Source organism: Pongo pygmaeus, chromosome 18 (assembly GCF_028885625.2).
Source record: "Pongo pygmaeus isolate AG05252 chromosome 18, NHGRI_mPonPyg2-v2.0_pri, whole genome shotgun sequence".
Taxonomy (NCBI): domain Eukaryota; kingdom Metazoa; phylum Chordata; class Mammalia; order Primates; family Hominidae; genus Pongo; species Pongo pygmaeus.
Genome location: NC_072391.2, coordinates 17,709,066 through 17,721,166, shown reverse-complemented (window position 1 = coordinate 17,721,166; position 12,101 = coordinate 17,709,066). Strand labels below are relative to the sequence as shown.

The 12,101-nt window shown below is 51.1% G+C and overlaps 1 protein-coding gene across 2 annotated transcripts in view; it reads right to left on the bottom strand.

Moving 5' to 3' along the window:
* Window positions 1-12,101, bottom strand: part of ABCC6 (ATP binding cassette subfamily C member 6) — a 74,003-nt gene that overhangs the window by 28,493 nt on the left and 33,409 nt on the right. For both annotated transcript variants that reach the window (XM_054455382.2, XM_063654348.1), the window contains exons 12-18: window positions 11,889-12,092; window positions 10,552-10,695; window positions 8,862-8,949; window positions 6,705-6,780; window positions 4,533-4,659; window positions 4,140-4,316; window positions 534-701 (exon numbers count right to left, since the gene is read on the bottom strand). In XM_054455382.2, coding sequence (XP_054311357.2) covers window positions 534-701; window positions 4,140-4,316; window positions 4,533-4,659; window positions 6,705-6,780; window positions 8,862-8,949; window positions 10,552-10,695; window positions 11,889-12,092 — 984 coding nt within the window. The remainder of the gene's footprint in view (window positions 1-533; window positions 702-4,139; window positions 4,317-4,532; window positions 4,660-6,704; window positions 6,781-8,861; window positions 8,950-10,551; window positions 10,696-11,888; window positions 12,093-12,101) is intronic.

The following is a 12,101-nucleotide window of genomic DNA, read 5'->3' as shown; positions in this document are numbered from 1 at the left end:
CCGTGAGCAGAGATCGCACCACTGCCTTCCAGACTGGAAGACAGAGCGAGACTCCGTCTCAAAAAAAAAAAAAAAAAAGAAAAAAGTTACACACACGTGCTTGGCCGGCCTCCTGAGCTGGGGTTTGGGGTGGGAGTAGTGTCCCTGGACTCAGAGTGGGGACAGCTCCCCTTCTTGTGCTCCTGCCGCCTTTCTTGTAAACAGCATGTCCAAACAGAGAAACAGAGGGGACTCCTTTAGCCTGTGTCTCAAAACAAGAAGACAAGGAGTCCATCTGACCCTGGCCAGTCATCCAAGGCAAAGCTGTAGTAGTTAAATCACAGATCCACAAGCAAGAAACACCTGCTGTTGTAAGCTGCTGGGATCTGGGGGTTGTTTGTTACATAGCATTGTCACAGCAAAAGCTGACCGATACAAAGAGGAAAATTGGACTCAAGTGGAAGGGAAGGTGAAATAAACTTGGGTTAGGACCGGATGCTAAGGGCTTCCTCTGCCTTTGCCCTGTACCCTCTGACATATGTTCCCAAACTTACTGTTCCCTGGAGTAGCCCACCAGGCCCGATGACCTGGTTGAAGACATGCTGGCCGACGTGGGCATCCAGGGCCGCCAGGGGGTCATCCAGCAGGTACACAGCTGCTTTTCTGTATACAGCCCGGGCCAGGCTCAGCCGCTGCTTCTGGCCTCCGGAGAGATTCATGCCCTGTGGCCACAAAAGGAACAGTGGCCTGAGTCAGCATCTACGGGTGAAACTGGGGTGCCCAGGCTGGGGCAGGTCAGGGCACACCTGCCCATCAGGGTGAGGTACAGCTCGACATGCCTATTCCCTGGGGACAGACCCAGCTCCAAAGGCACTCGCTCTCAAGCCAACAATGCCTCCATCCTTACCCGACCTCACTTCTCCCCTTCCCAGGCACGCTTCCTGGAGGAGTTACCTACACTTCCCAATCCACTCTGTCTCCTCCTGCTCACTCTCTGTATCCCTCTGAGTCCAACTTCTGTTTCCCTTTCTCCATTGAGACCACCATCCGTTTCCCTATTCCCTCATCCAGTGGTAGCTTTTCAGTCCTACTTTTTTATTTTAAATTTTAATTGTTTTCTTTTAGTTTTTATTGATATGTAATAGTTGTAACTATTTGAGGGGCACAAGTGGTATTTTGATACCTGTAGGGCAGTGGTCCCCAGCCTTTTTGGCACCAGGGACTGGTTTTGTAGAAGACAATTTTCCCATGGACCTGGGAGCAGGGGGATGGTCTAGGGGATGGCTTCAGGGTGATTCAAGCACATTACGTTTATTGTGCACTTCTATTATTATTATTACTGTTGCTGTTGTCATTATTATTGAGATGGAGTTTTGCTCTTGTCACCCAGGCTGGAGTGCAATGGCATGATCTTGACTCTGCAACTTCTGCCTCCTGGGTTCAAGCAATTCTCCTGCCTCAGCCTCCTGAGTAGCTGGAATTACAGGCACCCACTACCACGCCTGGCTAGTTTCTGTATTTTTAGTAGAGATGGGGTTTCACCATGTTGGCCAGGCTGGTCTTGAACTCCTGACCTCAGGTGATCCGCCCACCTTGGCCTCCCAAAGTGCTGGGATTACAAGCGCGAGCCACTGTGCCCGGCCTACTTGTATTATTATTACATTGTAATATATAATTACTCACCATCATGCAGTATCAGTGGGAGCCCTGAGCTTGTTTTCCTGAAACTAGATGGTCCCTTCTGGGGGCGATAGAAGGCAGTGACAGATCATCAGGCATTAGAGTCTCATAAGGAGCTCACAGCCTAGATCCCACACATGTGCAGTTTACAGTAGGGTTTGTGCTCCTATGAGAATGTAATGCTGCCACTGATCTGACAGGAGGCGGAGCTCAGGCGGTGATGCAAACAATAAGGAGTGGCTGTAAATACAGATGAAACCTCACTCGCTTGCCCTCTGCCCACCTCCTGCTGTGCTGCCTGCCCAGTTCCTAACAGGCCACAGACTGGTGCTAATCCATGGCCAGGGGGGTTGGGGACACCTGCTGTAGACAATATGTAATGATCAAATCAGGGTAACTGAGATAGTCATCACCTCAAATATTTATCTTTTGTATTGGGAACACAACAATCCTTCTCTTCAAGCTATCTTGAAGTATACAAATAAATGATCATTAACTATAATTTCCCTTGTGCACTATTGATTACTATAACTTATTCCTTCTATCTAGGCCTTCTTGTCTTTCATTCATTCTTTTTTAAATTATTTTTATTTCTTTTTGAGATGGAGTTCCACTCTGTCACCCAGGCTGGAGTGCAATGGCTTGATCTCGGCTCACTGCAACCTCCGCCTACTGGGTTTAAGCGATTCTCCTGCCTCAGCCTCCCAAGTAGCTGGGATTACAGGTAGGCCACCATGCCTGGCTGATTTTTGTATTTTTAGTAGAGATGGGGTTTCACCATGTTGGCCAGGCTGGTCTCAAACTCCTGACCTCAAGCAGTCCTCCTGCCTTGGCTTCCCAAAGGGAATTACAATGCTGGGATTACAAGCATGAGCCACCGTACCCAGCCATTCATTCATTCTTACATTCAGTCATTCCACTAATAACTGCTGCCTCGTTATCATAAACCAGGCATGGTTCTAGGCTCTGGGGAAACAGCAATGAGCAAAACAAAGCTGCTGCTCTCTTAATGGATCCATCATTCTAATGAAGGGGATAGAGACAGGCAATCCATAAACAAGTAACACAGACAGGACATCAGGTGGAAAGTGCTATGAAGAAAAAATACTAAAGCAGGGGGAGCCAGGTGCGGTGGCTCACTCCTGTAATCCCAGCACTTTGGGAGGCCGAGGTGGGTGGATCACTTGAGGTTAGCAGTTCGAGACCAGCCTGGCCAACATGGTGAAACCCCATCTCTACTAAAAGTACAAAAAAAAAAATTAGCCAGGTGTGGTGGCACATGGCTGTAATTCCAGCTACTCATGAGGCTGAGGTGGGAGGACTGCTTGAACTCAGGAGGTGGAGGTTGCAGTGAGCCAAGATTGTGCCACCGCACTCCAGCCTGGGCAACAGAGCGAGACTCTGTCTCAGAAAAAAAAAAAAAAAAAAGAGAGAGAGAGAGAAAGCAGGTGCAGGTGTAGGGTGCACTAACATTAGCAGGGTTGCTGTGGTGGTAGATAAGGTGGTCAGGAAAGGCCTCTCTGTGAAGGTGATAGAAGTGAGGGATGAGCCCTGGGGACTCCCGGGGAGAGCTTTCCAGCAGAGGGAACAGCAGGTGCAAAGGCCCTGGGGTCAGAGTGTGCTGTGGGGGATCAGGGAATATCACAGAGACTCAGGTGGCTGGAGTAAATCTGGGAGATGATTATGGGAGATGGGGCTAATGGATACCAGAGCCAGGTCACAGGGACTTTGCCAGGGATTGTCACGACTTGGGCTTTGTCTCTGAGGTAAATGGGGAGATCACCTGAGGTCCGGAGTTTGAGACCAGCCTGGCCAACATGGTGAAACCCTGTCTCTACTAAAAATATAAAAATTAGCCAGGTGTGGTGGCATGTGCCTGTAATTCCAGCTACTCAGGAGGCTGAGGTGTGAGAATCGCTTGAACGTGGGAGGCGGAGGTTGCAGTGAGCCGGGACTGCAGCACTACACTCCAGCCTGTGCAACAGAGCAAGACTCTGTCTCCAAAACAAAACAAAAAACAAAACCACAAGCGGTGGGCTGGATTTGGCTTGGGATCACAGTTTGCCAACCCCTGCCCAATCCATAGCTCCAGATGCATATATCCTGTTTCTTGGACATCTCTGTCCAGACCCTTTGGTGAGGCCCAGAGAGGGGAAGCAATTAGACCAACATTACTCAGCAAGGCAGGGCAGAGTAAGACAGGAGTCTAGGTCTTCTCACTCTCAGTTGTCAGAGACCTCCTCGCTGCCAATCCCTGCCACAACTCCCTGCCTCTCTCTTTGTGTCTATTTCTACTTATCAATTAATGATTACGTCATGAGCACCTAGCATGTGCTTGACGCTGAGCTGAGCCCTTTTTCTCCCCTACTTCCCCAACCATTCCTCCCGTTTCTCCATCATACTGCCCATCATGAGTCAGGGACCCAAATGACCCCCAACTGCAATGTCTCCCTGTCCCAAAAAGACCCCAAAACTCTCACCTGCTCCCCAATTGAAGTGTGGACTCCCTCAGGGAAGCTGTCCACATCTGGCTGCAGGGCACAGGCTTCTAGAACTCTCTCCAGCCAGGGTGGGTCCAGCTCCTGCCCGAAGCACACATTCTCTACCACAGAGGTGTTCTGCACCCAGGCCTCCTGGGGCACGTAGGCCACAGCACCCTAAAACACAACTTACTTTGGTCACAGGAGGATGATGGGGACAGAGGTGGGATAGGTTTTGAGGAGCAGTGGGAGCTGGGCTCTCAATGGTGGGTGGGAGGTGGAGAGAATGAGTGAAAGTGAGCTTGGCTGGGATGGGGAGGGGTGGGAAGGCAGCGAGGAAGTGGGACTTTCAGGATGGGGACATCCTAGCAGACAGGCTGGGGGTGGCCTCACCTTGATGCTCACGAACCCCTCCACCTTTGACAGCTCCCCAAGGAGGGCAGACAGCAGGGAGGACTTCCCTGCCCCCACTGGACCGACAACAGCCAGCAGACAGCCCTGGGGCACGGTGAGGTTTATTCTGGACACGCAAGAGGGGAGACATGGCCTTGGTTAGGGTTCAGCCCGCCTCTGTGAGGAAAGATGAGCCCCAGACGGAGCTGGGCTTTCCTGCTCTGGGAGTCTCCAAGAGGACCTGTGGGGCGTTCTTTTTCCCAGTCCTTGTCCAGCTATTTGAGGAACCATCCTGTGCACATCTGTGCATGTGCACACGCACACACACACACAAAGCGTGCACACATGCATGCACATTTGCACACTCATACAAGCATGCTAGCGTGCAAAGCAACACAACGTAGGCACACATTCGCACACACACAAGTGCATGCACATATGCTTACACGCATACATGTGTGCACATATGCACACCATGCACACACATGGCTGCATGTCAACCCACATGCACACACACACAGAGTTGACTATAGCCTGAGGGTTTCACCAGCCTGGCCTCCTGCCTTGGCTCTTGCGATAAATAGGCTCTTTCCTCCCTCCCTCCCTCTGCTCTTGGTCCCGCCCCACTCCTGTCGGTGTCCCACAGCCCATCCTCCACCCAGTGACCGGAATGATCTGTTAAAACCCAAGTCAGATCATGACCATTCCCAGCTAAACCCGCCAGCACTCCCATTTCATTCAGGGTCAAAGCTAAAGTCCTGACTATCAGGAATGACGTCTCCCGCCTCCTTCCACTGTGTGCCTCAGCTGCTCGGCCCTGGCCGTGCTGACCTCCTTGCTGTTTCTTGAACGCAATAGGTCAGTGGTTCTCACCTGGGGGTGACTGCATCCCCCACGAGTCATTTGGCAAGATCTAGAGATATTTTTGGATGTCACAACCAGTAGGGGGTGCTGCTGGCATCCAGTGGGTAGAGACTGGGGGTCTGCTAAACATCCCACAATGCACAGGACAGCCCCCAACAAAGAAGTTTCAGCCCAAAATATCAACCGTGCTGAGGTTGAGAAACCCAGGTCCAGGCACTCTCCTGCCCCAGGACCTTTGCTGATGCCATTCCCACCGCCTAGAAGGTTCTTCTCCCAGGCCGAGCACGGTGGCTCATGCCTGTAATCCTAGTCCTTTGGGAACTGAGGCAGGTGGATCACTTGAGGTCAGGAGTTGGAGACCAGCCTGACCAACATGCTAAAACCCATCTCTACTAAAAATACAAAAATTAGTTGGGTGTGGTAGCATGCGCCTATAATCCCAGCTACTTGGGAGGCTGAGGCAGGAGAATTGCTTGAACCTGGAAGGCAGAGGTTGCAGTGAGCCGAGATCATGCCATTGCACTCCAGCCTGCGAGACAGAGCAAGACTCCGTTTCAAAAAAAAAAAAAAAAAAAAAAGACAGCTCTTCTCCCAGACACTCCTTCCTTATGATCTCAGCTTGAATGCCAAGCCTTCCCTCGCTAGACATGCCATCGTACTCTGTTCCCTTGCTCTGGCTTTCTGTTTGGGCCTCACCTCTATCACCATGTCACCCCAAGAGAGCAGGGCCCTTGTCTGTTTCCTTCACCCTATCCCCAATACCTAGAACAGAGCGTGGCCCATACCTAGTGCTCTATCGATGAAGTGAGTGAATGACAACGAATACAAATACTACCCAAGGCATATTCCTTCCCTTCTTAGGGAGTTTCAGGGCTGGCTGAGATTTTTGGCCACAAAGACCAAGCCATAGAGTTGGGGGCTGTAGGTGATCATGACCTTGGAGTGATACAGGAGGCACAGAAGTGAGCACAGCTGATAGGGCTGAACCTTGGGGCTCCTCTCGGCCAGCCCTCCCTTGGCATCGTCTTGGCCAGCCTGGGAGTACAGGGGTGTCTCTCCCTGATGGGGGAGGCTCAGATGCCCTAGTCCCCATCTGCAGGAGCTACTGGTCTATGCTGTGCAGGTCCTCACCTTCAGGAGGTATAGATGCAACCTGGGAACCTCCCTGGCAGAGCCCCAGCCCAGCCTAACCCACCCTCCAGTCCCAGGCTGGAAACCTACACCACCTCTCAGGTGGGAGGCGGCAGGAGCCCCACGCATCTTCTCCCTAAAAACATGAGACTGGTTACTATGGGTGTCGTTCTGTACCTGTGGAGGCAGGGAGGGCTTTCCTGGGACCAGGCGAAGGTGGCACTGTGTATGGTGATGCAATCCTTCCCGGCAGCTGCAGGGCACAAGAGGCCATTTACAGGAGACCCCTGACCTGGCCGGCCTCTGCATCTGAGAGGCCCCCAGTCACCATCCCGCACCCTCCCAGGGGCAGAGACTGCAGGAAGAAATCTCTGCCACTGAACAAACTGCCCTGCTGCTCACTGGCTTGTGTGTGACCCTGCAGGGTTCTTGTTCTGTCCGTGTCCCATGGCTATATAATCCAGGGGGAGGCAAACTGTGGCCCAGAGACCAAATCCTGCCTGCTGCTTATTCTTATAAATAAAGTTTTACTGGAACACAGCCACAACCATTCATTTCTATATTTCATGCTTTGAGCAGTTGTGACAGAGACTGTGTGGCCCACAAGCCTAAAATATGCACAATCTGGTCATTTATGGAAAAAGTTAGTGAATTTCTGAAATAAATTATTATCAAATCCCAGCCTTCCCAGAGTGAAGGGGGTGTTATTAATTTCACTGTGGCCGGCACAGTGTCTCATGCCTGTAATCCCAGCACTTAGGGAAGCAGAGGTGGTAGGATCACTTGAGGTCAGGAGTTTGAGACCAGCCTGGCCAACATGGCAAAACCCTGTCTCTACCAAAAAATACAAAAATTAGCCAGGTGTGGTGTTGGGCGCCTGTAATCACAGCTACTCCAGAGGCTAAGGCAGAAGAATTGCTTGAACCCAGGAGGCGGAGGTTACAGTGGGCCGAGATTGCACCACTGCACTCCAGCCTGGATGACGGAGCGAGACTGTGTCTCAAAAATAATAATAATAATAATTATTATTGTTATTATTTCACTGTGATAACAAACGTAATTAGATTAGTGGTTCTTGATCCTTAACACATAGAATCGCCTGAAAGATTTTCTAAAAATCAAAGCTTTCATGGCTTAGCCCAGATCAATTAAATCCATCCTCACAATTAGCTGCTATGACGATTGACATGCCCATTTTGGAGATGGGAACACGGAGGCTCACAGAGATTATCTACTTGTCAGGATCACCCAGCTAGTCAGTGCTGGGGCTGGGATTTGGACCTGGGCAGTTCAATGCCACAGGCTAGGCTTCTTACCACTGTGTGGGTGTTTTCCAGGTACACAGTTTGCCCAGGTTCTTCAGTGCAACAATGGGGAGGGTGTCTTGGCCCGTGGCGTAACAAAAGGATGGGGTGGAGGGGGAAGCCCAGGTAACTTGAGCTTGGTAAGTCTCATCGTGCAATGGTGCTTGAAATGTTGCTATTTTCCAGCTTGATCAAAATGCTGTCATGCTTATTACCTGGGACTTTCTGCATGAGGACAAGGACCTGGTCTGTTACAGCAGGAGTCCTCAACCCCCAGGTCACAGACTGGTACCAGTCTGCAGCCTCTTAGGAACTGGGCCATACAGCAGGAGGTGAGTGCAGGGCAGGTGAGCAGAGTGTCATCTGTGTTTACAGCCACTCCCCATCACTCCCATCACCGCCTGAGCTCCGCCTCCTGCCAAATCAGCAGCAGCAATAGATTCTCATAGGAGCACGAACACTTGTGAACTGTGCATGTGAGGAATCTGGGTTGCGTGTTCCTTATGAGAATCTAATGCCTGATGATCTCTGTCTCCCATCACTCCCAGTTGGGGCCATCTAGTTGTAAGAAAACAAGCTCAGGGCTCCCACTGATTCTACATGATGGTGAGTTGTATAATTATTTCATTATATATTACCATGTAATAATAATAAAAGACACAATAAATGGAATGTGTTTGAATCATCCCAAAACCACGCGCCTTACCCCAGTCCGTGGGAAAACTGTCTTCCACAAAACCAGTCCGTGGTGCCAAAAAGCTTGGGGACCACTGTGTTAGAGTGTTCCCTGTTGTACACCCAGGATGGTACAAAGTGGGCACTCAATGAGTGGTTGCTGAACGGCTAGCAGAAAGAAAGGCAGCACGGTGCCTGTTTCCAAGTGACATGCAGATAGCATGATCTGCAAGTGCCATCCATTGCCCGCAGCCCCCATCTCCCCCCGTGCTGATGCTGGCTTGCCATTATGGGCCAGGGCAGCCCCCACATCCCCCATCCCTCCCACACCCCTCCTGCCAGACTCAGCACTCACCACTTCCAGAGGAACTTGAGTCCACGGCACCAGGGTCAACTTCTTCCAGGCAGAGGAAGGTGACCAGACGGTCAAAGGACACCCGGGCCTAGGAAAACCGAAACCCCAGGTCACCCAGCCAGAAGACCAAAGAACTCGGGTTTTGGGTGTCCGTGTCTCAAGATGAGTGGCAACAGCTGCCTGTCTACCAAGCTCTGTGCATAGGAGGTGTAAGGGTAAAGCTTTCTAGTTCATGGGAAACGATGCAACCCGAGTCGTGGCCTTGATGGTGGTGATCTCCCACCTCCTCATTCCTACTAATCAGTGACACCGGAACAAGCCAGCTGCCATTCTGCAGACAAGATCCGGGAAGAGGATGGTGGCTTTTCCAATAAGGTTATCAAGCCATTATACAGAATAATTTCAAATGTTGTCCAACTGGGGGCGCTCTCTCCCAGTCACAAACCCATCTTTGGGGAAGAAGGAGACCAGTCGTTAAAATAGAGATTAGGCCAGGTGCAGCAGCTCATGCTGGTAATCCGAGCACTTTGGGAAGCCAAGTGCAGGAGGATCACTTGAGGCCAGGAGTTGGAGACCTGGGGAACATAGCAAGACTCTTAGTTTCCACAAAAAATTAAAAAATTAGCAGGATGTGGTAGCCCATGCCTGTAGTCCCAGCTACTCAGGAGGCTGGGAGGTAGAAGGATCACTTGAGTCCGGGAGTTTGAGAATGCAGTGAGCTGAGATCGTGCCACTGCACTCCAGCCTGGGTGACAGAGTGAGACCCTGTCTCAATAAATAAATAAATAAATAAATAAATAAATAAGGCAGATTACAGGTGGCTCATGCCTGTAATCCTAGCACTTTGGGAGGCCAAGGCGGGCTTATTACATGAGGTCGGGAGTTCAAGACCAGCCTGGCCTGGCCAAGATGGTGAAACCCTGTCTCTACTAAAAACACAATAAATAAATAAATAAATAAATAAGACTGGGTGCAGTGGCTCATGTCTGTAATCAGCACTTTGGGAGGCCAAGGTGGGCAGATCACCTGAGGTCAGCAGTTCAAGACCAGCCTGGCCAACATGGTGAAATCTCATCTCTACTAAAAATACAAAAAAAAAAAAATTAGCTGGGCATGGTTGTGCGTGCCTGTGGTCCCAGCTACTTGGCAGGCTGAGGCAGGAGAATCACTTGAATCTGGGAGGCAGATCTTGCAGTGAGCCGAGATTGCACCACTGCACTCCAGCCTGGATGACAGAGTGAGACTCCATCTCAAATAAATAAATAAATAAAAATAAGAAATAAGAAACATAGAGATGGCTCAGGTATGCTGCTGTTTCTTGTTTTCATCATGCTGAAAGGACTAGAGATAGCAAAGGAAGAGAAACAAAATTGCTTTGTATAAAAAAGGGAACTGACATGATTGCTTGTATGTGGAACTGCTGGGCAGATGGGTGAGTATGCATGTTCTGAGTGTGTGTGTGGAGAGGTCTGCATGTTGCCCTCTAAAGGCTGACCCCCTCCAGATGTATTTGCTGTACTCTCTGCCCGCCTCTGTTCTTGCCCCTACCCACCTTTTCCAGCTCCACACCATCCGTCTCCCTCCCACTCTGTCTTCCCTCTCCTCTGTAAATGGCAGGCGTAGGGAAGCCGGAGCCAGGTGTAGCCCACGCACTCTCCCAGGATGGCTCCAGCCCTTGCACCCACCTCACCTGGATGAGGGAGTGGATGGAGAAGGGCAGGAAAGCCTGGGCCTTGTTGAGGATGTTGAGAACCGTGAGAGTCACAAAGGCTTTCTCTGCATCCATAGCATTCTCGGCCACCAGAGTGTGGACAGTAAACACCACCAGTGCGACCTGGGGGGTGGGGGCGACACGTGGGGCAACAGTGAGACACGCAAGCATGGATAGGGCAGCCCGGGCAAGCTGTGGTGCCTGCACAGTCCATGTGGCCCACCCGCCATGTCCGCATGTGCTTCCCTCCGTAGATCCCACTCCCAATCCTGCTAACACATGTCCTCTCCTCAGTCATAAGCTATGCAAGGCTCTCTCTAAAGACACAGCACATTGCTAACAGCGATGAGTGTGCAGCCCCACAGCTCTAGGTATCTCAAGAGCCTAGGGGAGAACCTAATGCCTCTAGGTTCCAGGCATTGGGGGACAGCAGAGTTTTTGATCTTGGTAGCACTGTTGTTCTAGACATGGTGGAACTTGTGATTCTAGAGTCGCTTGGAAGATGACTCTAAAGTTGCAGGCAGGAGCAGCACTTGAGGGCTCCAGGTGCTGGTGCCATTTGTGGTCCTTTTTTTTTTTTTTTTTTGAGATGAAGTCTTGTTCTGTCACCCAGGCTGGAGCACAGTGGCATGATCTCGGCTCACTGCAACCTCTGCCTCCCGGGTTCAAGTGATTCTCCTGCCTCAGCCTCCCAAGTAGCTGGGATTACAGGCACCTGCCACTGCAACCGGCTAATTTTTGTATTTTTAGTAGAGACAGAGTTTCGCCATGTTGGCCAGGATGGTCTTGATCTCCTGACCTCGGGTGAGCCACCCACCTCGGCCTCCCAAAGTATTGGGACGACAGGCGTGAGCCACCACGTCTGGCCTATGTATCAAATTTTTTAAAGCCGTGGTTTAGGAAAGTTGTTCTGACAGTAGTCTGAAATAAATTACAGAATGGCAGGACAAGGATCACGTCCAGTGACAGAGTGGCTATGCTGAGTGACATCTGCTGGCCAGCATCAGGAAAGTCACTCAGACCCAGAATTCTACCTCTGCCGCACCCCTGCACCTGTACCCTCCTCCCCACATCGGTAGAAGCCTCAAACTCTGAGAGTTCAGCAGACTTTATCAGCCACTGCCACCTTTGCTAGAATAATATGATTAATTAGTTCTTGCAGAAGACAACAGGAACCCTGAGAGAACAGGATCCAGAATGAGTGGGTTCTAATGGACAGGGTGGTAAGATCTGGGGGGCTCCACCTACCTCACCCTGCCCCCACCCCTGCACTCCTTCCCCAGTGCTGCTCAGCATAGAGACTAGAGTGACATCACCAGAAATGTAGACACTTGGAAGGACACCAGCGACACAGAGAAGAGGAGGCCAGAGGTCCGCAAGGCGCCCAGCTCCTGGCCTCGGATGCCCAGGACTCTGTCCAGAAAGGCTCCCTCCCAGCCATGGAACTTGATGGTCTTCGAGTTCCTGAGGATGGAGCTGGTGAGCCGTGCCCGTGAGTCCTTCTGCCTCATTTGCTCTTCCTGGGATCG